The sequence below is a fragment of the Nannobrachium achirus genome (genome assembly GCF_963921795.1).
Source record: "Nannobrachium achirus genome assembly, chromosome: 6".
Classification (NCBI taxonomy): Eukaryota; Metazoa; Chordata; class Actinopteri; order Myctophiformes; family Myctophidae; genus Nannobrachium; species Nannobrachium achirus.
Genome location: NC_137815.1, coordinates 57,059,397 through 57,087,268, shown reverse-complemented (window position 1 = coordinate 57,087,268; position 27,872 = coordinate 57,059,397). Strand labels below are relative to the sequence as shown.

At 43.7% G+C, this 27,872-nt stretch overlaps 1 protein-coding gene across 1 annotated transcript; it reads right to left on the bottom strand.

Moving 5' to 3' along the window:
• Nucleotides 1-93: 93 nt before the first annotated feature.
• Nucleotides 94-27,872, bottom strand: wnt4 (wingless-type MMTV integration site family, member 4; the record flags this gene model as incomplete). Its single annotated transcript, XM_080729082.1, has 6 exons — nt 94-564; nt 1,881-2,023; nt 2,336-2,467; nt 2,781-2,934; nt 4,067-4,148; nt 27,796-27,872. The coding sequence occupies 6 exons, from the start codon at nt 27,870-27,872 to the stop codon at nt 94-96; spliced, it is 1,059 nt and encodes a 352-aa protein (XP_080585208.1).

Here is a 27,872-nt window from a genome sequence, read left to right as displayed (position 1 = left end):
TGTCCACTCCCTCTGACCAGTGGCTTGGTGTGGGGGGTGGGGTTTTTTCGTGTGTGTGTACTTGGGGCGTGACTGTGCCCCCCCCACCGCCCGTCACCGGCAGGTATGCATCTCTACCATTTTGCGGCACTGTTTGCACTTGACGTAGCAGCACCAGTGGAACTTGCAGCTGCACCTGTCCACCACCTCCACCTCCTCCGTCTGGAAGCCGCGGCCGCAGCACATCAGCTCGCAGCCGTCGATGGCCTTGGAGGTGCGGTTGCACTGGCGCCCCGCCGTGCCCAGCATGCCCGGCGTGCGCGGGTCATAGTCACAGAAGTCCGGGCTGGGGTCCAGGTAGACCAGGTCTTCGTCCGTGTGCGGCTTGAACTGCGAGTTGCGCGGCACCAGCACCTTGGTGGTGCCGACCTTGCGCTGCTCCACCTCGGTGGCCCCGTCGAACTTCTCCTTGATGACGTTGCCCACCTTGCGGAACGGCGGCATGGCCTTCCAGCACGTCTTCACCTCGCAGGAGCCCGACACGCCGTGGCACTTGCACTCCACGCGCATGTGCGACAGGATGGCCTTATAGAGGAGGAAGAACCCAGGAGACGTTGGGTTAGGTAATGGTTGTTGCGACCGAAGGTCGCATTTACCCTGAGAAATCTCGTAGCTTGTCTGACTGTCTGTACAGGAAGTGATGTCACGTGGTGTCAGTGAGTCACAGTGATGTGGTACAGAATGACTCATATATGGGCATAAAAAGGATGTCACGTGACATCACTTCCTGTATTGACAGTCAGACAAGCTACGAGATTTCTCAGGGTATAAAAGTCCATATATGGTCATTCCCAGAAAAAGAAAAAAACTTTTATGCCCATACATGGAGATTTCTGATGTCATAAATCCCAGGCCGAAAATGAGAATGTTAGGGTACCCCATTATGCCCATAAATGGACATCCACAGGCATCAAACCAAGGCCCTAACTCACCAAGGCCCTGCTTGGCATTACTAATTAACGTACGTTTTATGCCCATATATGGAGATTCCTATATTGTCAATATGTTATGTCAATTATGTTATCAATATTAAGGACATATATGGGAATGCCCATATTTGGTAATGTCCATATATGGGCATGTTTTGACATAACATAACTATCATGAAGGGGTCTCCACATATGAGTAACTGGTCCCATATACATCACTGGCCAGATGGCCAAGAATTGGCGCGTGTCACCCTGAGGTTGCAAGTCACCCTGAGGTGTCTTACTAGTAGCAGTACGTTTATGGGTTTTTCCTGCCCATTCATTTACTGAATAACAGGACTAATATAATGCTTAGTCACAATAATAACGTAATTGTATAGAACAATTAAAATGCAATTCAAAGTGCTTCTACATCTGGAAAGTAAAAACCTTTTTACAAAAAGACAAAAGTCACACAGTATAGTACTTTATAGTTTTGTATATTAACTAAAAGTGAAGTTGGAAGAGCTGACACACGCACGCACGCACGCACGCACGCACGCACGCACGCACGCACGCACACACACACACACACACACACACACACACACACACACACACACACACACACACACACACACACACACACACACACACACACACACACACAAAGCCACTGGAACACATAAAGGTGAAGCTGATCAATTATCTTTGCGCAGTTCCCATCCTGATTGTATATAATTGGTATCTCAATCTGAAAGTATTTTCTGTTGACTAAAGAGCTGAAGAAATGGGTAGAGCCCTGTTACAGAACAAATACTTCATAGTTGATTACTATCGGAATAGAGCTATTTAACATGTATTTTCCCAAACAAATATCCCTTACATGCCCTTTAAGAAGGGATTTTTAAATGATAGGGCTCTTATAGTTACCTTCCTGCCAGCCTCGTTGTTATGGAGGTTCATCAGAGCTCGACTGGAGGATTGGCCCTTACTCCTCTCCCTTACGTCCACAAAGGACTGGGAGAAAGCTACTCCATATGCAATGTTATCACTGCAGCCTGACCACTGGAACCCTACAGGGACAGAAAGGCAGAGAGATGTTGCATTACACCGATATTGTATAGAGAAATAAACAGAACAACTCAGTGGGAGACAATAAAGCAGAGGCAAAGGTTGACAAGGATCGAAACCACTAATGGCATTAATGGGTTCGCTGATATTGTGCTTAATTATTATGTTTATTCATTATCTTTTTAAAATCTGTGGTTGATAGCATCAGTGCAGCATGTATGTTTGAACTTTAAATTTAATTTAAATTTAAATTTAAAGTCTTAAACCTTGAATAGAACAGTGTGCTTTATCTCAGTGGAGTTGAATTGAGTTACCCTCTGGACTGACTCCATGGACATTACGGTCACAGCCACATTTTTCCAGCTCTCCACTGCTGCAGGCCCTGGTGACTGCAAATGCCACGCTAGCAGCCGAGATGGCATACACGAAGGCGGCCTCACGGGTGCCTGTCACAAAACACAAACAAGCATAATTTATGAACTCATGGCTTATTTGCGGCTGAGCACCAACACCTTCTGAATCCCCTGAATACTGTTTGCATCACAATTACAAAGAGTGATAGTGGCTGTAACAGACACCATTGCCAGTGAGTTATAATGATTATAATGGTTATAATAGTTCGAGAGACATTCGTCTGGCCAAAAGTCCACAAAGATCAATCCCTGAAGCCTTAAGAGTTCTTTGGAGCAACTCATATCCAGAGCAGCAGCTCTGGATATGAGTATTAGCTCAACACCTGATAGGTTTATATCATCTTACCCTGGGTGACCACCTTGCCAAATACGGGCATCGTCTCGAGGGTGGAGCAGTTCCACCGCCTGTTTCGGAACTGGTATTGACATTCATCTATGGCCAGCTGAGCCCCGCGACGCACAGCATCCATTACCTCAACACTGCGCTTACAGATCTGCACCTGCATGGGAGCACAGAGAAACAGCTTCAGTATAGACATATACTGTACCTCTCCCTCCCTCTGTCCCCCTCCCACTCTCTCACTCCCCGCATCCATCCCCTCTCAAGACAGACACATCTTGAAAAAGGACAAAACTCATTCTCTGTTGTGGAGATATAGGGCCCTATTTTCGTCCATGCCTTACCCATTATCCCTAAACAGCTTTGCACTATTTTGAAAAACATTTTTAAATAGTTCAAATAGCTCATCTACAGTACAAGCTCACAACGTGTTGAAGGCAAAGAGGTTTAGGAATAAGGGATAAGGCATGGACGACAATAGGGGAATAGAGGAATAGTCTTTTAGCCTCGCCAAGGACTTTTCAGTGGCAGGATTGGCATTCCCATTCAAACTCCCACTGTACTGGGAGTTAGCAGTGATTTCTATTGCTCAATTTATCGTAAAATGAGCATGTCCAAGGTATGAGTGTCAGGTTCGTAAACAAGCCAGTTGTGATCCAGCGAGCGATGTCTCAGCTCACAGTGGCAGCAGCAACGTTGAACTTTTCTCAACTTCGCCGCTCCACTTTTTGCTGTCCCCGCCTCCGGCTATTGGATTGAAACTCTCTGCTTTCTCAGAATGCAGCAGCAAAATACTGCTGCTTGTTGTGAATTCAGCATAATGCTTTTGACGTGTTGCTCAAGCCACACTGCATAAATGAAAAGGGCACTGTAGGTTTAAACAACGACGAATGAGAGAAATGGTTACGTCTGGTTATGTCTTCCATTCACACAAAGGAGCAGAAGCAAAGTGAAGACAAAAAGTGTTGTAGCGCGTCATGCCCGTCACATAGTGACAAGTGTCAGGCGTCGCTTTATCCACCTGTTTCCGTGAGAATTTACTGTAGAATTATTTGTGGGACACTTCCGAAGAACAGCAGACATACAAGCTCACGTCGCGTCGCACTCGCAGATGCAACCGTTGTGAGCTTGTAGATCACTCTTGGCTGCGGCGCCGGAACTGCCGCACTCCTTCTGCGCAATGCACGATGGGGCGTTGGGAAAGTTGTGGACAGCTTCATGTCTATAGCTTTGACGCCGCTAGTGTGAATGCACAAGTTAACGTGCTGGGGAGGGAGTGTGTGTAGTAGTACCTGTCTCTGGATGAGACCTCGCAGTCTCTCACACGTCTCCTCATCACTGATGCTTCCCACAGAGGACAGCTTGGCCAGGTACCTGACACAGAAACACAGCACAGGAGCATATGTAGCGTTAATATGCAGTCATACATGAAGATAACCATATTAACCCATTAATAACGTTCCAATCCCCAGGTGATGGTAAGATAGAGAACGGAAAAAGGGTTGCAAATTGTATCATGGTCATATGCATGAGACAAACAAGAAGGTGTTTTCCTATACTATGCACTCTGTACTGTATAGCGGATTCACCATGAATGGCCTAGAGAGACTTTAGGCTTCAGAGGGTAAAAGCTAAGTTGAGAACAATGGCTAAAACAATAGATAAACGTTTATTACCAGTAAGAATAAGCTTTGTAACACACTGAGTGGGGTCCCTGAGTACTGGCTCTGTGAGAGCTTGATTTTTGGTGAGTCAAGCGTTTTCATAACAACGCCATTTTGTTCCTGGCGGAGCTCGCCAGCGGGGCGAGGCTGGGTTCCCATGACGTTGTGAGAATGTATTGTCTAGCTCTCTGCTTGTGAGCACGCTGAGAGGAGGAAAAGTGGCTTATCACACAGACCACCTTTAGGGCAGACAGGTCAGGGAGATATATGAGCACACATACGCACGCAATCAGAGATGGGAGAAAATGACATCCGTCTAGCTGCCCTGACACACACACACACACACACGCACACACGCACGCACACGCACGCACGCACGCACGCACGCACGCACGCACGCACGCACGCACACACACACACACACACACACACACACACACACACACACACACACACGCACACACGCCACCTCCTTCAGTCTCGTATCTGCAGCGTGAACCTCACCTTACAGAAATAGGCTGTCTCATAAGCCAACTAACAGCTCTCCCACAGAGGAAATGGGCCTTGATTGGGTGAGTGAGTGATTTGAGAGCATTCTAGGAGGAGTGTGTCTCTGGAAGGTCTTCTCCATGAAACTATAAGGGAGAACCGTTATTCCCACCCGGTGTCCCAACTGAGCCTTTGATGGATTCACTAATGAATACCAAAAGTTACATTTGGCACAAATTATTTCCACACGTGTGACATCCACACACACAAACGTGAGCGTGTGCCAGCCAGCCAGCCAGCCAGCCACGCACGCACGCACTCACGCAGGGACGTGCAGAGAATGTTGAGGCAGGGGCTGTCTGAAACTTCTAAAAGGGCCTTTTGGTGATAATATCGAAAATAGCAGACCACCAAGCTCTGCGACGTGTTGTGAGCTTGGAGGTTGGCTAACACTGGTGTACGGCATGGATTCCTACACTGAGAGGGCAGTTCTTTCAACAAAATGCTGCATTCAAGTTCAGAGAGTACTTGGACAAGGCAGTTCTCTTGAATGCTTGCTTCAGGTATGGCATGGAAAGGAGGCATTTGCATTTCTTTCACCATAGTTAAAACTGCATTCATGGTCTGGAGAGGGCACTTTTTACAGACGGATAAAAGGGCAGGGGCTATGGGGCAGGGGCTATGTGTGCATGTGCCTGCACGCAGGCACTCACACACCTCCTTCACGCACCCTCTCATCTCCTCTTCAATGGCCCTGATAATTGCTGCCTCTTCATTTCTCCCTTCCTCCCTCTCTCTCTGAGTAAGTCTTTCCCTCTCCCTTTCTCACTCTGGCTCTCCTTTACCTTTCCTCTCATCCAGACAGTGTCACCATTTACCACTCAGCGCCATGATAACCTGGGTCCCCACCACTCAACCCACATCACAGCCACATTTCAACCTCACATCCTCTCCTCAGCCTCAGGGATGACCTCACTCACTCGCTCACTCACTCACTCACTCACTCACTCACTCACTCACTCACTCAATTGGGAGGTTGGGCTTTTATGCCCCGGTCGGGTCATACCAAAGACTATAAAAATGGGACCCAGCATACCGTCTTAATGCTCCTCAAATAATCTATCTATAAATGCGACAAATCTCTGTCTGTCTGCGTGTCTGTCTGTTTGTAATCCGCGTATCTCGAGAACCGTTCGTCCCACCGGCTTCAGATTCGGCACGCGCGTTCCTCGCTGCCGCGCGGAGTGCAGTGCCGGGCCTCGACCCGACCCGACTCGCGGTTTTCCGAAACCGGCGCAAAACGTTCGGAATCTCCTTATGCGGAGCTGATTGTTGACATCAGGCTGTTCCGGAGGAAATCGGCGCAAGCGCTGACTCATTGTGACATCACTTCATAAAAGGCTCTGAGATCACATACACCACATGAGTCAACAAAAAATGCCATGGTTACGTATTCTGATGGATGCAAACAGACAGATACGGATATCTCCATATATGAGCATAAATGGACACAGGCAAACAGATGGTCAAATATCTCCATATATGGGCATAAAATGGATGCAAAAAGACAGATACAGATATCTCCATATATGGGCATAAATGGACACAGGCAAACAGATGGTCAAAACGGGTCCTATGACAACAGGTATAATGGGGTTTGCATTAAAGGGGGAACCAGCACTGTGTCTGCAACACAGTCGGAGGCACAGACAGATACAGAGATCTCCATAATGGGCATAAAGGGACACAGACAAACAGATACAGAGATCTCCATATATGGGCATGAAATGGATGCAGACAGACAGATACAGATATCTCCATATATGAGCATAAATGGACACAGGCAAACAGATGGTCAATACAGGTCCTACAGAGATCTCCATATATGGGCATAAAATGGACGCAGACAGACAGATAACTCCATGTATGGGCATAAATGGACACAGGCAAACAGATGGTCAAAACGGGTCCTACAGAGATCTCCATATATGGACATAAAATGGACGTAGACAGATAGATATCCCCATATATGGCCATAAATGGACACACGCAAACAGATGGTCAAAACAGATCCTATGACAGCAGGTATAATGGGGTTTGCATTAAAGGGCGGGGCATTCATCCCCTATATACATTGTTCCCGAGTTGGCCAGGGCGCCGACTAGACGCTTGGCCGCCCTTGAGCTTCTAGTTACAAAAATAATAATAAAAAATACAATGTTTCAGCCTTTGTCAGGTATGTACTTCTACAGCAAGTTGCCTCACAGTACAGAAACAGGAGATAGGCTCCTATGTGGGCCACGTGGCTCAGAAAGGCTCCTTATACTTAGTCAATTTTCTCGAATGTAAATGTAAAAGTCCCCATCTACCGATTGGTCATGATGTTATCCTGACAACCAACTAAAATCCAATACCCTGACAACCAATTGGTCAAAGGAAGGCAGAACAACTTTTGTTTTACCTCAATCAGGAATCTACTATGAGGACAAACCTGGAGTTAGGACTTTTATACCCAGCTAAGCTTCAAGTGACGCACAACGGAACCAAGAAGGCTTTTACTGATCCAGAAGAAGCCTGTATAGTGCCTCCATGGAGAAGGAGAGAATTCACTGTTTTCCCACAACACAAACACACTCCAACAGTATGTTCAATAGAGAGCTGAGTCAATGTGAATCAATAAGATGGACGCATATTATCAGTGGGACATTCTGTAAAGATATGCCCAATCATGTATAGACATCACACATTCTCACACCCTTGAGCACATTGCAGTGCTCACATTGTGCGAAATGCTATGTGATGTGACAGCCACATAACTTAATAAGAAGCTGGTTTTGTTGAAAATTATAATGACTGTAAAGCTACCCTGAGGATTAAGCAGCTGGGAATTGGGTTATTTGTGTTAACATTAGTTTTGTTATTTGACTGTTGACATTTGTCTGAAAGATGATTAATTTATGTTTGAATATAGTTACTAGGATAAGGTGAGTGGGAGGATTTGACTGTGTGGAAAAAAAGGAGAGCACATCTTGAGTCAGTGTTAAATGTACCATACGTTTGCTGAACTGCTGAATAAAAGATATGTGAAAGACAAATGCGTGAGAGCTGACAAGAGTTTTACAAATTTGCGACAAATCGAATCAGTCATTGCATTGGAAAATCGGCTTTGTCACTACATATGCCAATTATCATGCAGGATTTCAGATCGATTGGCCAACTGGAGAAAAATGCATGTGAATAGGAGAGGACAGACAGAGTCTTAATTGAGTCGTAGTGTTCACAAAAATGTAAATTAGAGAAAAGTGAAAAATCTGCATCCCTGGTCAATGCACAAACTTTCAAATGGATTGGTCAACCGACTGAGAATAAAAAAGGATGAGGACAAAATGGTTGATAATGCAGCCAATAAAGACATAATGTAAAATGTGGAGGTAAATGGTCGAACTGTAAATAAAGAATATGAAGAATGCCAATATTGAGATCTACAGAATATCAACTTTCGTCCATAAATATTGTGATGAAAATGTTCAAGCTCTTAACAGTACCTTATCAACATCTCCCACCCAATAGGACACTTTTTCGGCCCGTAGAATAAAACTGGGACCTAAAGATGTTCTGACTGCATTATGTGAACAAAAGACAACTTTCGAAGAATGTTGTGGTATACTGTCTGTCACTTGGGCAGAACGCTTGTATTTACACATTTAATATTTTTATATTTTTTCATAATCTAATGCCCTATTTCAAACCTTGTCAGATGAGAGTATTGTGCAAAAAGTGCTGATCTACAGGCTCACAATGCATCACTGATATGATACTGACCATGATATTGACGTGATACTGACATGATACTGATACTGACCATGATACTGACCATGATACTGACATGATACTGACCGTGATGCTGACCGTGATGCTGACCGTGATACTGACATGATACTGACCATGATACTGACCATGATACTGACATGATGCTGACCATGATACTGACATGATGCTGACCATGATACTGACATGATACTGACCATGATACTGACATGATACTGACCATGATACTGACATGATACTGACCATGATACTGACCATGATACTGACATGATACTGACCATGATACTGACCATGATACTGACATGATGCTGACCATGATACTGACATGATACTGACCATGATACTGACATGATACTGACCATGATACTGACCATGATACTGTCATGATACTGACCATTATACTGACATGATGCTGACCATTATACTGACATGATATTGAACATTGTATTGTGACATTTTAGATTGGTCCTGACTTCCCTGTCAGCTCAGCTCCGGTCCTGGTGTGAAACCAAGTTGGACATCGCTGTCATTTGGAACCCTGTAGTGTACAGCTGCTGTTGTTCTTCACAAATCCTAATCTTTGTGCCCCCTGCCTGCATGAATGTGAGGTACGGAGTAAGTACGACAATTTCGGGTTGAGTTCAGTGCGATCACAGAGTAAGCATGGGTTTACATCTAAGCCATGTGCACCGTTTGATCCCCCCCACCTCTGTTGTGATCCGTAGCCTTGGGCAGGCTGCTGTGTTTGGGTCCACTCAGCCAGCTGGGAGAGTGTCAGAGACTGATAAAGAAAGGCCATGAGAACAGACCTCAGCAATAACACTGCAAACACACCGCTGCTAGATAGAAAGCCCTTTCAGACCACTGATACCGCACACACACGCACGCACGCACGCACGCACGCACGCACGCACGCACACACACACACACACACACACACACACACACACACACACGCACACACACACACACACACACACACACACACACACACACACACACGCACACCACACAAGTGGCTGGATGGCATCCCGTTGGCCTGACATTCACCCTGGAAACATTTAATAAACATCGGATAAGCGGTTTTTCCAGGTGATTTTGTTGTGTGTGGGAAAGGTTCAGAGTGTGTGCGTGTTCCTCTTTTATCTGTTCATCCCGGAGTATTCGCTGGGCTTCCCAGACCCGGGTTTGCAAAAACATCACATCAGGAAAGATGGTAGAATCAACAGTACACCCTCTCCTCTCTCTCTGTTTCTGGACAGCAGCAGGCCTGTATTGGTTGCGTGCAGGGGCGTCACAAGGGGTAGGAAAGTGGGACTGAGTTACCAGGGCCCAAGGTGGAGAGGCCCTAGTAACTTTAGCTATTGAAAAATAGCAGATATACAAGCTCACAGCGCGGCACCGAGTGCCGCGCTGCGAGCTTGTAGATCTGCTATTTTTGAAAAGTCGTGAAAAAGTGCGCAAATCTTTGAATATATGTATTTTTTAAGTGAACATTTGTAACTCAAATTTTGCTTCTGGGGGGTCCCTGGAACTAAATATTTTGAGATGGGGGGGTCCTTCACATGAAAAGGTTTGAGCATCACTGACAATGAAAACATAGGTTTCTTGGCACACATTTTCACGACTTTTCAAAAATAGCAGATCTACAAGCTCGCAGCGCGGCACTCGGTGCCGCGCTGTGAGCTTGTATATCTGCTATTTTTCAATAGTTAACATTCTTGGGGGAGCCGGGGCCCGCAGTGAATCCTTGTACCCAGGGCCCAGAATTTGGTGTGACGCCCCTGGTTGCGTGCTTACATTTGGGAGGCCTTAAGCCCAGTGGAGCCAGCGGTGTTGTGAGGTCTGCAGTGTGTAATGCAGCACAAACACACAGCGGCCCGCGGACGCACCACAACTCCAGGTGGATTCCTCCTCCTGCCCCGAGCACATCCTTTGCCTTTCGTGGGGCAAAAAAAAAAAAATCACACCCGTGTGAACTGAGCGGTGGTCGTGGGGGGGGGAGGGGGGGGGGGGGGGGGGAGGGGTGCCTGTGGGGGGGGGAGGGAGGGGTGCCTGTGTGTGTGTGGGGGGGGGGGTTGGGGGGGTGTGGGGGGGGGGGGAGGGGTGCCTGTGGGGGGGGGGGGGGGGGGGGTGCCTGTGTGTGTGGGGTGGGGGTGTGTGTGTGTGTGTGTGTGTATTGCAGTTGATGCTCAGGGCAGGCTAGACTCAACAGCACCTCTCTGGTCACCCAGGGTACTCAGGCTACACCAGAGGCTACATACAGACAGACAGACACACACACAGACACACACACAGACACACACACAGACACACACGGCCACGCTATGGAGACGGTGTGACCACCGCTCAAAAAAGAATCCCTTTACCCCCATGGGTGGAAAGCACAGTTTTGATGTACTTTTACTTTATTTCCACTTTGAGCGTTGCTAACCGCTCCTACATCTGGCTTTGTCTGTTTGTCCCGTGTCTGTCTGGACTGTGATTGGTCGATTGGTGTCTGTTTGTACGGCCAGGGTCATATTAGCCAAGCTTCGTGGGACGCTTAAGGCAGAGTTTCTGAAACATTCAAATTCCAAGGTTTCCCCTCAACTCTGACAGTGTACAAATGGAACCAAATGGACCCGTTAGGGTTCATTTGGTTCCACACTGGGTGTGATTTTTTTTCTTCTACTCCACTAAGAGAGTATTATATGTAAGCTATATTTGTATAAGAGACTATTTTTATATTTTGTCATATTGATACTTTTACTTTTTACTTCTACTTCTTCCACCACCTAGGCCGGGATGGTGGCTGTTTTGAGGTAGGCGGTGTCCTGTGCACATGTTCTGCTCCTATCCTACTCTCTGTATACAGTACCTTCCAGAGGAACAGGGTACCGTGGAGAAGACAAGCCATAGACGGCTGCTGTTTGGACAGTGTAGGAGAGAGCGCAGGATTGACACAGCAGAATCTACAGTGAAAACACTGTCGCACCAAAATAAAGCTTCTCACGCAAGAGTGACCCCCTTTTTTTAGTGCAGAAAGTCAACTTCACATAAACGCCGGTGTGCAATGTAGCGCCCTACTGCTTCTCCATCATCTCTAATGTGTATTTATATGAAAATATCCTGTCGTTTACCTTTCCAGCACTGAGTACACAGGAGAGGTACACAGTGAGAGGTAAATATAGCGTGGATGGGAAACGCCAAGAAGAGCACAGTGAGAAAGATTCTCAGAAACATCTTGGCTTTCTTGATGGGAGTAAACTCATCCGTGGCCCTGGTGACATTACTGTAATTGTGCATACTAATCTGCATAGAAATGCAGCACGCACACACGCACGCACACACAGAATACGAGCATCATCCCCTCCTTAAAACCAACATCTACAGTGGACCCACTGACCAAGTGCTCAGTTCTTGTCGCATTTGTCACGTTGTTGGTCACGGGCCGTCACGCCAGGTGTGTGTGACCTGAGCTCACCTCTTCCCCTGTCCCCCTCTCACTCTGCATTGGACACGTTTGTCATGCCTAGGAGTGGCCTGTAGAGGGTAGTCTACTCTCATTTTCCCCTCAGGCCATACACATGCACCCAGGGTAGGCCTGTCACAATTATTACATAATAATTGCCTGATCGCAATTATCTTTGCATAATCATCATAATCGTTTCCATGTTGAAAAATGTTTACAAAACCAAAATTGTGGAAATAGCAGATTTACAAGCTCACAACGTGTCTGTAGATATTTCCACTATTAATGTATTTAAAATATATATATAAAGTTGTTAAATATGTCAGTAATGTCTTTATTGGCCACATCTTCCCTGTGCAACTTCAAAGCTTAAGCCAAACAGAAATATTGTTTTGTTGTTGTTATTCTTATGTTCCAGTGTTCAATGACAAAAAAGATTATAAAATTGTGAATCGCAATTATTTGTGTGACAATTAATCGCCATGTAAAATCTCAGTCATGACAGGCTATATGTTGATGAATTAAATACCAAGGACCTCGAACGGGAACCAACAAGGCCGCAAGGACTTTTTTGGGGATCGGATGTTCCTTTGACTGTACACACTAAAAACTCATGGGTCATTTCTTGACCCAAATCATGGGTCATTTGTGTTAGGTCACATTTCTGGGTCATTTCTCAGAGCCACAACCCTTCCTTGAGTTATTGGGATATTATTTTGACCCAATTCCAGGGTTGTTCGAGTTAGGTAATATTTATCTGGGGGTGACCCGTTTTTGGGGTTAGTGGTAACCCCTATACTTGGGTCAGTTGTCTAGCTTTGGGCCAATCAGGGGACAGGCACCATAAACCTGTTTGCAAAGCATGCTGGGAAAAGCATTTTTCTAGGTTTCCAGAGACATTTTCTAAGCTGTTGGGAGCTAAAAATGCTAAATATGTCATATCCATGTGTCTGTCTCGGCAAGCTGTCTGTCATATGTCTGAATTTGATTTGTCAATATTTGAGCCTAAACCCTAACCGTAAGTGCTTGGCTGCTAGCTTAGGGTTGAGCTCCCTCCCCAACAGCTTGTCTGAAAGAGAAGAACTCATAGTAATTCTGAGATTATTTTTGTGTATCTTCTCTAAACTATTCTGACTATAGTATTATCAACATTGTTGCATAATATATTGTATGCACTTTTATGTTGATATTACCAATCTTCGAACAAATCATCTGAGAAGAAACCCTGAAACATTTCTGATGTTATGTTAATGACAGATAATATTGACATTGTCATTCTAAAGACCATGCATATGTAGGTTGTATTCATTTAGCCCACTCAACCCCAAAACTTGGGTCATATTGACTACAATCTTGGGTCATTTTAAACAAATAATTTGGTTATTTATTTGACCCAATTTATGGGTCAATATTCATAACCAAATTTCTTGAGTTAAAATAACCAAACCTGGCATTGGTCCCTATTTGACCCGTGAGTTGGATCAAAAATGACCCAAGTTGAGTTGTTTTTGACCCAGCAGTTTTTAGAGTGTATACTTGTGCTGTACATCTTTTTTGTTTTGACTGTATTTGTGCTGTTCTACAGGGCTCACTGTAGAGAGGACAAATTCCTCTTGTGTTCTTTTTTTATATTGAGATCAGAAGATAAACGATTCATAATCAAAATAAACAAAGCCATTATTTCCATCATGTCAGGAAGACTTTGTTATCGCTTGATTGTGTCAAAAGTAGTTTGATATAGATTTGATTTGACAGCTTATTTGTCTAGATGACAGGCATAGACATGGCAATTGTCTATTAGCCTACTTCTATAAGGAATAATATTCTACGTGTGATAATCTGTGATCAAAGTCAAACTGGACCCGGTCGTTCACTGGCTTCCCACAACTCTAGTTAGACTCCCAAAACTCTACAATCATGACCATAATTATATTTTGTAATTTTATCTTTATCTAGAGAACAACTTATGCAGTGCATGAAATTATTAGTTAATTTATTCTCAGCACAACAAAGGAGAAATTGTCCTCTCCGCAGTACTGACTGTGTCCACCATATCAGTTTATCTTGCCATTCCTCTCTTTGTCCACGGTTGGAATGGAGCTGGTCATAATCATAATCTCCAGGTGCATTAGCAGCACGGCAATGGTCAGGGACGTGCTGGCCATTGGGAAAAGCGGGACAACTCCCAAACGGCCCGTTCATTACCGGCCGGTCCAGGCCCATTAGGATTTTTTTTTTTCCAAGTTTCAAATTTGTAAATTTTTTCGCAAAGCAAAGTCCTGGTTCATCATACAAGGCCGTCGCACAAAACTAGTGAAAACAGCAGATCTACAAGCACACGCCTTGCGGTGCGAGGCGTTGTGTGCTTGTAGATCGGCTGTTTTCACAAGTTTAAATCATTTTTTAAATGATAAATAAAAAACAAATGGTTTTGGACATACAAGGTTTCCACCCGACAACGACGAAATAACATGTAATTGGCCCACTGGCTTGTCACTTGTCATGATCTGAAATAGCAAATCTTTGAGTAGCAGCAGCAATGAGGGCCTCTCCAACTCTTTTTCCCGGGCTGAATCAGGGGCCCAGCATTTCCCTGAGCAGCACGGCAATGGTAACAAAGATTCCTGTGAATCTGCAAAGACAGAGTGATTCGCAGCGGTGGAAAAAGCACCCACATGTTGTTCTAAAAGTAAAATTATCAATACTATAAGGTAAAAATCACACTCAATGTGAAGTGAGCGGTGGTCGTGCTTGCATAACGTCTTCAGATTAGGATTTAAGTCTAGGATGTACAGGTTACACACACACACACACACACACACACACACACACACACACACACACACACACACACACACACACACACACACACAATGCTATGGCAAAACATGACATGTACAGGCTACAGACACACACACACACACACACACACACACACACACAATGCTATGGCAAAACATGACAGGAATCTGGCTACAGACAAACACACACAGCCATGCTATGGAGCGGTCTACCACCGCTCAAAAGTACTCTGTTACATAAGTAAAAGTCCGGAATTCAAAATGTACTTGAGTAAAAGTACAAAACTATTGGCATCAAGATGTACTTGAAGTACCAAAATTAAAAGTACTAGTTGTGAAGAATGTCCCGTCTAAAATGTGTGAAAGTCTTTTGAAAATAGCAGATCTACATTTGGGAAAAGAGGCTATAAAAGCCGTGAAAAATTAACTAAAGACTTTTTTCTTATTTCCACATAACAATTCAAAGGTATATTAATGACATAGTTGAATGTTGAAAATGGGTGGTTCTCCCCTTTAAGTAAACGTACTTAGTTACTTTACACCACTGGTGATTCGATTCAAACGTATGAATATTATGCTATTGACAGTGTTCACAAAACAATGACAATGCTGTCACATACACGCACATTCTGAGGGGTCTACTCCTAATCATCATTTTGTGACATAGAAATAAGGTTCACACTGTCAAATGCATGCTAATTTAACTCTGGTGACACTCCAGATTTTGACAGTAGCTTTATTATCCCAAGGGGGAAAATCATTTGCCCAGAGGCAGCACAGCAGTATAAGGTTATTTACCAAGTTACAGAGTACAGTAAAGAGCAAGGTACGTCAAGAAAGGGAACGAATAATATAATATATACAGTATATATATACACATAAAGTGTCCTTAGGCACAACTATCAATATAGTACAGTGCCCCCAAATCAAAGTGACCATAACAGTCAATGCTAATTAGTGCAACACGTATCTCACCATCATGTCAAACACAAGCAAAAATACTCTACTAACACAACCTAATAGTGCAGAGTGTCCAAATAATAATGCGATATAAAAACAACTAGAAAAAGAAAGAAACAAGAGAGGGTGACGCAGCAAGACGCACAAGAGCACCCTCCCTGGAAGGTCCTTAGAGGTCAGAGAACCTGCAATACTGACACTGTTGCTGATGCTGGATTCAGTTTGGGGCCAAGAGGACGAACAGGAGAACAGACTAGGCATGAACCTGCAATACAAACAATGGCCAGGGTTCCGTTTGTAAAAACAAAATGAGGGGGGAATTTTTTAAACTCTACTTCTGCATACAACAAATAGCAAAAAATAACCAATATACATTGATCTTGTGAATGTGCTATTTTTCAATAAGCATAAGAAACTGATACAAGTTTTTTTCCCTATGTTTGATAATATCTCAGTTTAATCATGGGTTAAAGAGATTTAACAGATTTTTTTAATTCAATGATTAAACTGAGATATTATCAAACATAGCAGACAGTGTACAAAGTCTGACCAGAAGCAGGTAGAAAACATATCCCCCAAACTCTTCCTAATTCTCGGCTGACATTTAATTGCAGTGGTTCTCTAAACTTTTCATGCCAAGGACCCCCAGATGAATATGCATTTGGCCTCTGACACCTATCTTAATATATTTTGTGCCAGGGACACGACGCATTGTGAGCTTGTAGATTTTCAAATAGCCCATGAATAGGTTTACAGTAAAGTAATTTTGATGCTAACTCACTTTGCTGGGGACCCCCTGGAACGCCCCCAAGGACCCCTGGGGGTCCCTGGACCCTACTTTGAGGGTTACCACTGGGTAAGGTAACAGTAGCCTGGTTAATAAACCAGACTGCACAACACCACCCCTATGAGCAACGCCAGGCTAAGGTAACAGATCATAGTGGGTTAGCTGAGGGATAAAATGAAGAATTGATGAAAAGAATGTAAAGAGTGGAAAGGTGCAGAGAAATGAATGTGCAGCTGCTGACCCAAACTCACTGTTGAACTGAACCTGTTGACCCCACTGTAAGCCTCGGACTCCGTTTATTGGTGCTGAAGCCCTCACACTCCAAACCAACACAACCCACAGAGTTGTGTTACTTATAATGTGAGCTATCGTAGGCCTACCAGCCTGAAAGCTGGACTAAAGTGAAGACTTTAGCATTTGGGAGAAAGACAATTTTCGAGTCTTTTCAACTCAGTTCTCCGCTCTGATTTACGGTATGTAAATGCAGTCAACACACAGATGTATTTCCAAGTATCACTCGTTACTTTGCTTTTATTTGGTCATACTCATTCTGTAAAAGTATTGCTGTTTTTAGAGTGGATGTTGAGAATTTGAGAAAGAACAAAAAAAAACAAAAAAAACAACAACAACATATAATTTCTCTGAGGTTAAAATGTGACAGGCCAACACATGTATGAACAGATGAACAGGCATCCATAATGGTCATTTTTTAACCACTTAAACCATATACTGTATCATTCGTTGACTGGGGTTCCCGAGGGGTCTGTACTTGTTCCAGTCCTTTTTTCCTCTGACTAAACCAAATCTCTTGCTGAAAATAGCTGATGGACATCTTTGTCAGCTTGTAGATATTTTATTTCTGCACTAGGTTTCATGTGGTTAATCTTGCCTTCCAGACAAACTAACGTAATAGGATGAAGAACGCCAATACCTGACAATGCATGGCAAAAAAAAGAATAAAAAAAGAATAAAAAAGAAGAGAAACCTCTGCTGACATTGTTGGCAGTGTGACCCTGGGGCGGGGGCCATTGTGTAAAGGACTAGGTGGATCTAATAGAGAGCCATAATGCTTTAAATAGCCTCACTCTCATGTATTCAATTACACACATACACAGACACAGTAAAAGGTAGTGGGAGGCAGAGAGGGAGGTGGAGGGGGACTGAGTGATGCCTAATTCGATGCTCCGTCGCATAATGGCGTTGCGCGCCGAAAATGGTCAACCTACAAGCTCACAACAAGCCGTGGATGCATTCGACACCATTGTGGACTTGGCGCGCTTGTAAGCTTGTAGGTCTGCTATTTTGGGTGCGCGATGCTGCCATACGACAAAGTATATGACTTGGGCCTGAAAGGGAAAAAAGGAGCACTTGATGAAATGAGAGAAAAACTTGAAAAAGTGCTCCTCGGAGCACAGGTCTCCACCAGGTCAGGTAGGTTATTGTGGGCCAGCAATGTTCGGAATTCGCCAATCAGGATGGAATAGAACAAATTGGACCAATACGTCTTGATCAAATGACCATGGAGATAATGTGTAACGACGTGCGTGATGTTTGGACAAAATATCTAGGAGTAATATAGAAAATATGTTTTGCAAAAACGGTCTCCTGGTGGCGCTATAATAGGGCAATGTGAAAAGGGGGGCATTTGTTCCTCAGCGTAGTGGGAATGTGCATTCAAAGTTTCACAGCAATCGGACACTGCGTTCATGATTTGAGGTATTTTGTTCAAAACAACTCCTGCTAAATTTAAACGCTTATCTTAGCCAATCAGGATGGAATATGAAAGATCGGACAGATCCATCTTGATCACATGACTCCTTAAATGCTATCACATGATCACATGATTCCTTAAATCAGTTACGTAAACCCACACAATATTTTTCTGTGATAATGTGTACCGATTTGTGTGATATGGATAAAAGTTGAATGAATAATATCAAAAAAATGTGTTTCCCATAAGTCGGCATCCTGGTGGCTCTATAAAAGGCACATGTGGCCTCTAGGGAGAGTGCATACAACATTTTAGGCAGATAGGTGCAGTTATAGGTAAAAGTGGCATTTCTTCCTCGGCCTAGTGGGGATGTGCATTCAAATTTTCATGGAAATCGCACGCTGTGTTCACGATCTTAGCCAATCAGGATGGAATATGAAAAATTAGACAGACCCGTTTGGTTTAATGACTAAAGAGATACTGTGTACAGATTTGTGTAATGTTTGGACAAAATCTGCGAGAGTAATGAGTGTCGGAACAATAACACGCTCCTGTGTGTGTGCAGTTCCACGCTGATCTGGCCAGCGGTGTCGGAGATTAGACGATTAGATGGACGGACAGGGTGCTAGGGATGGGACGATATCACGATAATCGATATTATCGTTTATCGTGATAAAAAACTCTCACGATAATCGTATCGTGGAGATTTAATTTATAGTGATATCGTCCTCTGTCATGCACTGGGATCAATTCACCTTTTGTTTGCAGAGCTGCATATCCGGTACCACTTAAACCCTCTATAATTGGTAAAAGGCACTTATTATATACGTACTTGATACAGTCTTTTTTTCACTCTATCAAATGTCTTTGCCAAAAAATTGCCGATCTACAAGCTCACAACGTGTTGTGAGCTTGTAGATCTTCTATTTTTTTGGCAAATGTTCCATCCCAGGATAATGGATTTTGATTATCGCGATAATATCATAAATTGCGGTTTCTTTTGTCACAATAATCGTGATATGAAATGTTCATATCGTCCCATCCCTCCAGGGTGCAAAACATAGTCTCGGCCACGCCTTTGGCCCAGGCTGGAGGAGACAATAAAGAGACGAGAGGATGTGAGGGTTAGAACCGTGAATAATTTCGGAAATTGACGGCTGTAAGAGAGAAAAGGAAAGTGATGGAGGGGTGAAAATGAAAGGAATCCAATGAATGTGTCCCTGCTTGGAGAGATGATGAGAGACGATGGAGAATAATTATCACAATTATTGTGCAGCCAAGAGTTTTTCGCTACTGTGTGTGTGTGTGTGTGTGTGTGTGTGTGTGTGTGTGTGTGTGTGTGTGTGTGTGTGTGTGTGTGTGTGTGCGCGCGCATGTGCATGTGCATGTATGTGCATGTAGGTGTGTGAGCGCATGTGAGAGAGAGAGGGTTGTGGTGTTGGCAGAGTGTGTTATTTTTAGGGGGAAATGAGCTCTAGTGGAGCCAGCAGCATATAAATATACCCAGACACACGCGTGGGCACGCACACACACACACACACACACACACACACACACACACACACACACACACACACACACACACACACACACACACACACACACACACACACACACACACACACACACACACATTTGGGTAAAGAGGCAATAAAAGCCGTGAAATTAACCTCCTGCCTGGTGTTAGAGTCGTGGCCCCAGAGCAGTATAGAAACCATAGAGTGTGTGTGTGCGTGCACACATGTGATGCATGTGGCAGCATGTTTGGAAGGTCCGTCCAACACACTGTGTACCTTCAAACTCCATCAAAATCTGTCCTCAGTCCACAACAGTAAACTCCTCTGTGTTGATTTAAAGGACAACTTTGTTTTTTTACAACAAGGGTTCATATTTTAGATTGTAATTAGAGAAAAGAAAAAGTAAGTGTTAAAATGTTTTCATTTACTTGGTTCTATCGTTTTAGCACATTTAGCGTGCCAAAACGTGGTCGTGGGGGCATGCGTACGCATGGGGGCATGTGTGCAAGTGGCTAAATATGTCTTTTTAGACACAATAACCATGCAATTTCTTTATTGCTATTTACAGTAACCCAAGAAGTCACATATGCCTATAAAGGATTACGGTGCATCTTGGGAATGAGCTTATTCTGTGTAAAAAGACATATTTAGCCACTTGTACGCATGTCCCCAGCCACTGAAATCAAAATAATTAAAATCTCTAAAACAATAGAAAGGAGTAAATTAAAACATTTTAACTCTCATCTTTTATATTCTTTAATTACTATTTAAAATATGAACCCTTGTTGTAAAAATAACAAAGTTGTCCTTTAACATTGAGAGTGTAAATTTACCTTTTTTTTACCAGCCTAAGTCACATTATCAAGTGGGCCCTGGGACATTTTTCAGCAAAGTCCTGCTTTACACTTAAAAGTTACACATAGAAATGGACCCAATTTTATAATCCTTAAATCAGTTACGTAAACACACACAATTTTTGACTGTGATTTTCTGTCTTGTTCTCTCTCGCTCTCACTGACTCCATCCATCCCAGTGGTCTCTCCATCCACCTGACTGATAAACCTGTCCCTGTGGCTGCAGCTAAACCCCGTATGTTGTTGATATCCCTCAGGGATCTATAAAAGTGTATTTTCTGTTTACGCTCTACATTAAATATCGTTGTCGGGTGGAAACCTTGTATGTCCAAAACTTTCCTTTTTTGTTGTTATTTTAAAAAACTATTTTAAATTAGTGATAATAGCCGATTACGTAAAACAAACATCCATATTTGAAACTTCTGCCTGACAGTGATGATATCTTTGTTGAAAACAGAAGATCTACAGGCTTACAATGCGTTGCAACGCGGCGCGTTGTAAACTTTTAGATCTGCTAATTTCTGCTCAAGTTTATGGATGCTGGTGTTTTAAGTGGTTATATACTCACTCTGGGACTAGAAATAACCAGTGGTGGAATAATAATAATACTCACATTATTACTCAAAGTAAAAGCAATAACACAATGTAGAAACAGCACCAAACTAAAAGTACTCATTATAAATGGCCCATTTCACCCCTTTTCTCCAAATGTGTCAAACATTTTTTTTTTTAAACAGTCGATCTATCTGCTATTTTCAAATAGCTGAAGTACACAATAGGGCTCAAGTGGTTAATGAATTTTTTAAATAATAATATAAATCTACAAAGTCACCTGTAACTATAGGCGGCGTTAAAAAGTACAATATCTGCCACTTAGATGTAGTGGAGAATCAATATATGGAAACAGTACCTTGAAATTGTATTTAAGTAACCTAACAGTACCTGAGTAAGTGCACTTAGTTACTTTACACCACTGGAAATAACATGTCGCCACAAGGATTTATTTTGTGTGTTGGTGTGTAGGTGTGTAGCCCATGAGCGTGCACACGTGTGTGAGGCGCCAGAGTGCAGCGCCACGCCAAGGTCTCTGCTGTCTCTGGTTACCCATCAGCTGCTATCTCTTTAGCACCTCGGTGCTGTTAGCCATGGCGTCTTGCTCTGAAGTCACTAGCAATAAGAGCAGGGGTGGGCAATTACTTTTTCCATGGGGCCACATGAACATCGGAAAATGTTGTGGCGGGCCGGGCCAAAAGGCAGTCCTCCCCGCAAGATGTGCACCCTGCAAACTAAACACACAGCTTTACCTCCGACTTCAGTAAATAAATACTTATAGCAGTCCATTTGGCATCGACTTTTCTTTTTTTAGCCACTTTAGCCATTTTTGATGGGTAAGGTATGGCACGTCGTCTTGACGTATGACCAGTCTGACCACCTGCTTGTTATTGAGACAACGATCCAATGATCACACCCCTGTGCTGATGTACACATTGCGTCCATATGTACGTGAATAAAAAACGTCAAAATAAAAGAAATGCAGCTTTAGTCCATGCATGAGGTAAAATTCGAAAATGTGTTTATTTTGTAATTTGCCATTAACCCTACAAGGGCCGGTCAGAGTGAACCAAAGGGCCGCATAGGCGCATACGGCCCCTGGGCCGCACAATGCCCAGGTCTGAATAAGAGTGTCAATGAAATGCCCCAAATGACATGCAAATGGAATTGTTGGAAATAAAAAGGTTCCCTGGCTGGCCTGAACCAGAACGTTTAATTTATATTATTCTTAAAGATAAAACTTGGTCACTCACAGTATAGTTCTATGGGCCAGACAATGTTCAGAACTGTGGCTAGGGCTGTCACAATTATTACATAATCGTCTAATCGTGATTATTTGACATTATCGCAATTATTTTGTCATAATCGTCATAATCGTGAATGTTGAAACATTTCCGAAATAGTGGAAATAGCAGATCTACAAGCTCACAACGCGTCGCATCGCGACGCGTTGTGAGCTTGTAGATCGGCTATTTCCACTATCAAAGTTATTTTTTAAGTAGTAAGTTGTCAAATATGTCAGTAATTTCTTTGTATATTTAGGTTATGTGTCATATCTACCATGTGCAACTTCAAAGCCTAAAAGCCAAACAGAAATGTAATTATCAACGACAAAAACACAATTAAATCGTTAATCGCCAATTATTTGAGTGACAATTAATCGTCATATCGTGACAGCCCTAACTGTGGCAGGTGTTTCTTGCTGGAGGCCAAAGATTTACAAAGGGAAAGTAGCTTGTCAGTGGCTGCTTTTCTTTGAAAACAGCATGAATGGTTGGGCATGGAGCATATCTATCTAGCCTACTTTCCCCTGCGCTTTACTCTAAATAAACAGATCAACTGCCACAAAGCTGCAAACAGGTCAGATGCACTACTATGTTCTGTCTGACTTTTGAAGGATGCCAGATGTAATCCCCTTTGCTTTACACCAGAGGAGCTCAAATGAACAATTAGGCTACTGAACAAATCATGATTTATAGCCTTGTTGCCGCGCTGAAAGTTACACATAGTAGTAAGCAAGTGCATAGCTCGGCTGGGATCGGGTTGCATCATGAGTGTGTGAGCTTGTATATCTGCTATTTTCGGTCACAACGGTCGCACATCTGTTTTAACTTTGAGAGAGACGAGGGTTAATATTCTACCAGCTGCATAGGCCTAATTGTATTTTGAAATATACTCATTACTGACTGAGTCTGCCTCGCAGGGACGTGCAGAGAATGTTAGAGATGCAGGGGCTGACATCTCTAAAAGGGCCTTTTGGTGAAAATATTGAAAATAGCAGACTTCCAATCTTGGAGGTCGGCTATTTTCGGTGCTTGATACCACACTGAAGTAAGGATTATCAAGTCAATACTGGAGATGTGGTGTAAGTGTAACAGCATGGATTTCTACACAGAGAGGGCAATTCTTTCAAAATAAGATGCTGCATTCAAGTGCCTTCAGGTATGGCATGGAAAGTGGGCATTTGCATTTCTTTCACTATATTAAAACTGCATTCATGGTCTGGAGAGGGCACTTTTTACAGACAGATAAAAGGGCAGGGGCTCAAGCCCCCTTTGATGTCTATGTGTGCACGTGCCTGCTCCCTCGCTCATACAGCATATGCCCGTAGCACTTCATGCACGCACGCACGCCGCGCCCCAGACAGTTGTGGTGGAGCAGCACGGGAGCTACGCATGCACAACTAGAAGCAGTGCTCTTCCGAGCACAGGTCTCCACCAGGTCAGGCATGTAATGTGTTTTACATAAGTCGGCCTCCTGATGGCGCTATAAAAGGCTGATGTAAAAAATGCAGGGAAAAGGTTTTACCTTGGCCTCTAAGGAGTGCGCATACAAAGTTTGACACTAATCGGTGGAGTTATAGGTGAAAACATGAATCGGCCTGTTATAGCGCCACCATGAGGCTGATTTGATTTTTCTTAAGTGGCATTTATTCCTCTGCCTATTGGGAATGTGCATGCACAATTTCACCAAAATCGCACACTGCGTTCAGGATTTCAGGCATTTTATTCAAAACTGACCAATCCTGCAAACTTTGAAAGCCAGTTTTAGCCAATCAGGATGGAATATGGAAAATCTGACACATCCATGTCGATCACATGACTGTAGAGATACTGTCTACTGATTTACGTGATTTTTGGACAAAATCTGTAGGAGTACTGGCAAAAGTTAGTTTTGCAAAAGTCGGCCTCCTGGTGGCGCTAGAACAGGCCCATGTGAAATATTTGGGGCAGAGGTTCTGAATTGGTGTCGAGGGAGTGTGTGTGCACAGTTTGGCAGCGACCGGGCCAACGGCGCCGGAGATTAGCTGGTAACGGACAAACGGACGGACGGACGCACGGACGGACGGACGGACGGACGGACATGCAGGTGCTCCATGCAGCAAGGGCGCATGTAGCATGAATTCGAGCTCTGTGACCGTGGGCCATATCCTCCAAGATGTGTTATAAATATGGGTCTATGAGACAGCCTATTGGCCTGTATCCTAATCATTAGCCTATTATCAACATCGTTATCATAACCTCATAAACCATCACCATCTAAGCCATTTTCCTCTTATGCTTCTATTAGCCTACTATAATAATAATAACCAGTAAAACGCCTAAGGGTGAAAACCATCTGTCTTGGCCATATATGGATTCTGTTAGTGTGGGCATCAACTCGGAATACCCATATATGGACTTTTATTTTATTTTATCTTACAATAAATGCGAGAAATCTCTGTGAGTATGTATGTGCCCGCGTATCTCGAGAACCGTTCGCCCCACCGGCTTCAAATTTAGCACGCGCGTTCCCCGCCACAGCGCGGAGTGCAGTGCTCGGCCTCGACCCGACCCGGTAGACGGTTTTCTGGTTCGGAATCTCCGTATGCGGAGCTGATGTCTGACATCAGGCTGTTCCGGAACCGGCACAAGCGCTGACTCATTGTGACATCACTCTTGCTGAATCATTCTGACATCACTCCTGTGCAAATAGACCACACTTTCACTTTGCACTCTAGGTCAAGTATGCGGTTTTCCGGAACCGGCGCGAAGGTTTCGGAATCTCTGTATACAGAGCTGATGTCTGACATCAGGATATTCCGGAACCGGCACTGTGTCTGCAACACAGTCAGAGGCACAGACAGATACAGAGATCTCCATAATGGGCATAAAGGGACACAGACAGACAGATACAGAGATCGGTTATTATTTAGCAGTATAGCAGTATTAGTTGATACTATTATTGGCATCGTCATCTTAACCATCACCATGTGACAGATCAACATTAAGTAGGCTAAGCCTACTTGACTGAGTTGTGTGTCTTCTGTAAATATGATCCAATGACAATGTAAAACGTGACGTACAGTAGGTCTAGTCGTTCTGGGTAGCCTATTATGATTGTTTGTTTATAATAAGGCTAGAGTGCACGCTCATATGGATAAGCCACGCAGAGCAAAACATAATAAGTAGCTAATACCTGTACGCCAGGGTCTCTGGATGTTCTTGCCAAACTTGAAATACAGCGTGCCGTCAAGTCTTCCACTATTATGTTTGCCATATAGGCTATGTCAACTAACATGGTTTAGTTAGTATACAGCATGCAAGCCGGTATAAGTTTTATTGCATAGAATCATGCTCTTCTATAAATGTCTGTCCCTCCCTCCCTCAACCTGCTGCCCTTCGAGAAGCGGGGGGCTCAGAAGAGCCACATGTTGGCTGTTGAGAACTCCTGTAGAGACATTTATCCCAGCCAAATAATCCCATTCAACAGAACAGCAGCTATAGGCAACGTGCCCGCACACGTTGTGTCACCACCACGCCTTCCCGCTCCTCGCAGGAACACCTTAGAGCCGTGCGTGCATGACACAGAGTTCACGTCGCTGTGAGTCTTATTTGGGCAAGCTCTAATTTGTCACATTCTGACGAATATCATATGACACAGACACAAGTCCTCCAACTGTTATGGGCCACCTGGAGTGCATGGGCAAATCGTGATGTCGCAAGATGGAAAGTCATCGTGGCCTATTATAGGCTACTACTGCTTGCATAATCATACACTGCACCTGCATTTGCAGGTTATGTGAAAGGCTATAGCCTTTCACATAAAGTGGTTCTCAAAGTGTAGCTCAGGCCTCCTGTCCTTGTGCGAATGGACCCTTGCAGGTCTGTAGCTAACTGACTAGAACCACAATGCCTAGAAATTTGATTCCATTAGCCCAGAGGTTCTCAAACTTTGCACTAGGCTACGGACCCCCATTTAATGGCATTTATATCTCCGGGATACCATTTTATATTGTAAAATCAATTTTAATTTAACAAATGTAACCAGCTAATGCGTTGCAAACCAATGTAGGCCTACTCGCAGAGTTACGGGTGTCCTTGAAATAAAACAAAAAAGGTTTGAGAACCACTTTGCATAAAGTGTTTTCAATCTATAGCGGAATGGCAGCAGAATACATGCGACCGTCCTCTGAAAAGAGGTGGCTTTACAAGTTCAATATCTGGCCTTCTATTCTGGGCATGTGTTGCCCGGAACACAATTCTGAACTGAGGTCTCTACTGTCTAACATCTCCTTAATGACCACCTGGGTGAGAACAACTTATCTGAACTAGAATGACAATAAACAATTACATAAATAAAATAAAAAAACGAATATGGTTGTCGATTAGCCTATACCTGCTCAGAGCTTGGTTAAGGGCAGTTAGTGTGCAATAAATAATGAGTGTATAAGTTGTTGATTCCGGGGACTCTGTGGGTTCCTTCAGAGGGGTCTAAATTGACCCATACAAGTCTGTAACTCTGACAGTGTACAAATGGAACCCAGAGTTAAGGGGAGACCTTGAAGTGTGAACGTTTGAGAAACACTGCTCTAATAGTATGTTGTTTCAGTTCAGCAGTGAGACTGTGTAGGCTATGAGCATAATGTGGTGTGGTTATTGGTTAACCATGCGGCCTGTTGCCGCCGTCTACACAGAGATGTGTTGAGGATAAGGAGGATGAGGTCAGGTCGGAGACTGGAGGAAGGTCGTGTCTGAGTGACTGAAGACAACAACACGTGCATGGATCGACAGCAGTGGTTCCCAAACTTTTTAGCCCGTCACCCAAAAAAAGACATTACAGACGTTTGAAACTAGTGAAAACAGCAGATCTACAAGCTAAGGTTAGTTTCACTTCTTAAAAACATTTGTTTTCTAATTTACGGAATTTCTTAGATTTATTTTATTCGTTAATGAAATTTTGCTTTTTGGGGAATGTTTTTGATAACGTTTTGAAATAATAATAAATAAAAATAAAACTAAATGTAGGAAACAAAATAATGGGACCCTCACATTTGGGGACGGTAAAACCACTGATCTACAGTCTATGGATGCAGCCGGTGGAGGAGAGAAAGGGGAGTTAAGTGAAGAGAGTGGAGGACTTACAACCAGTTACTGGCGTTGGCCGAGAAGAGCGCCAGGCAGAGCATCAGGAGGCACCGCAGAACATATTCCGCGGTCAT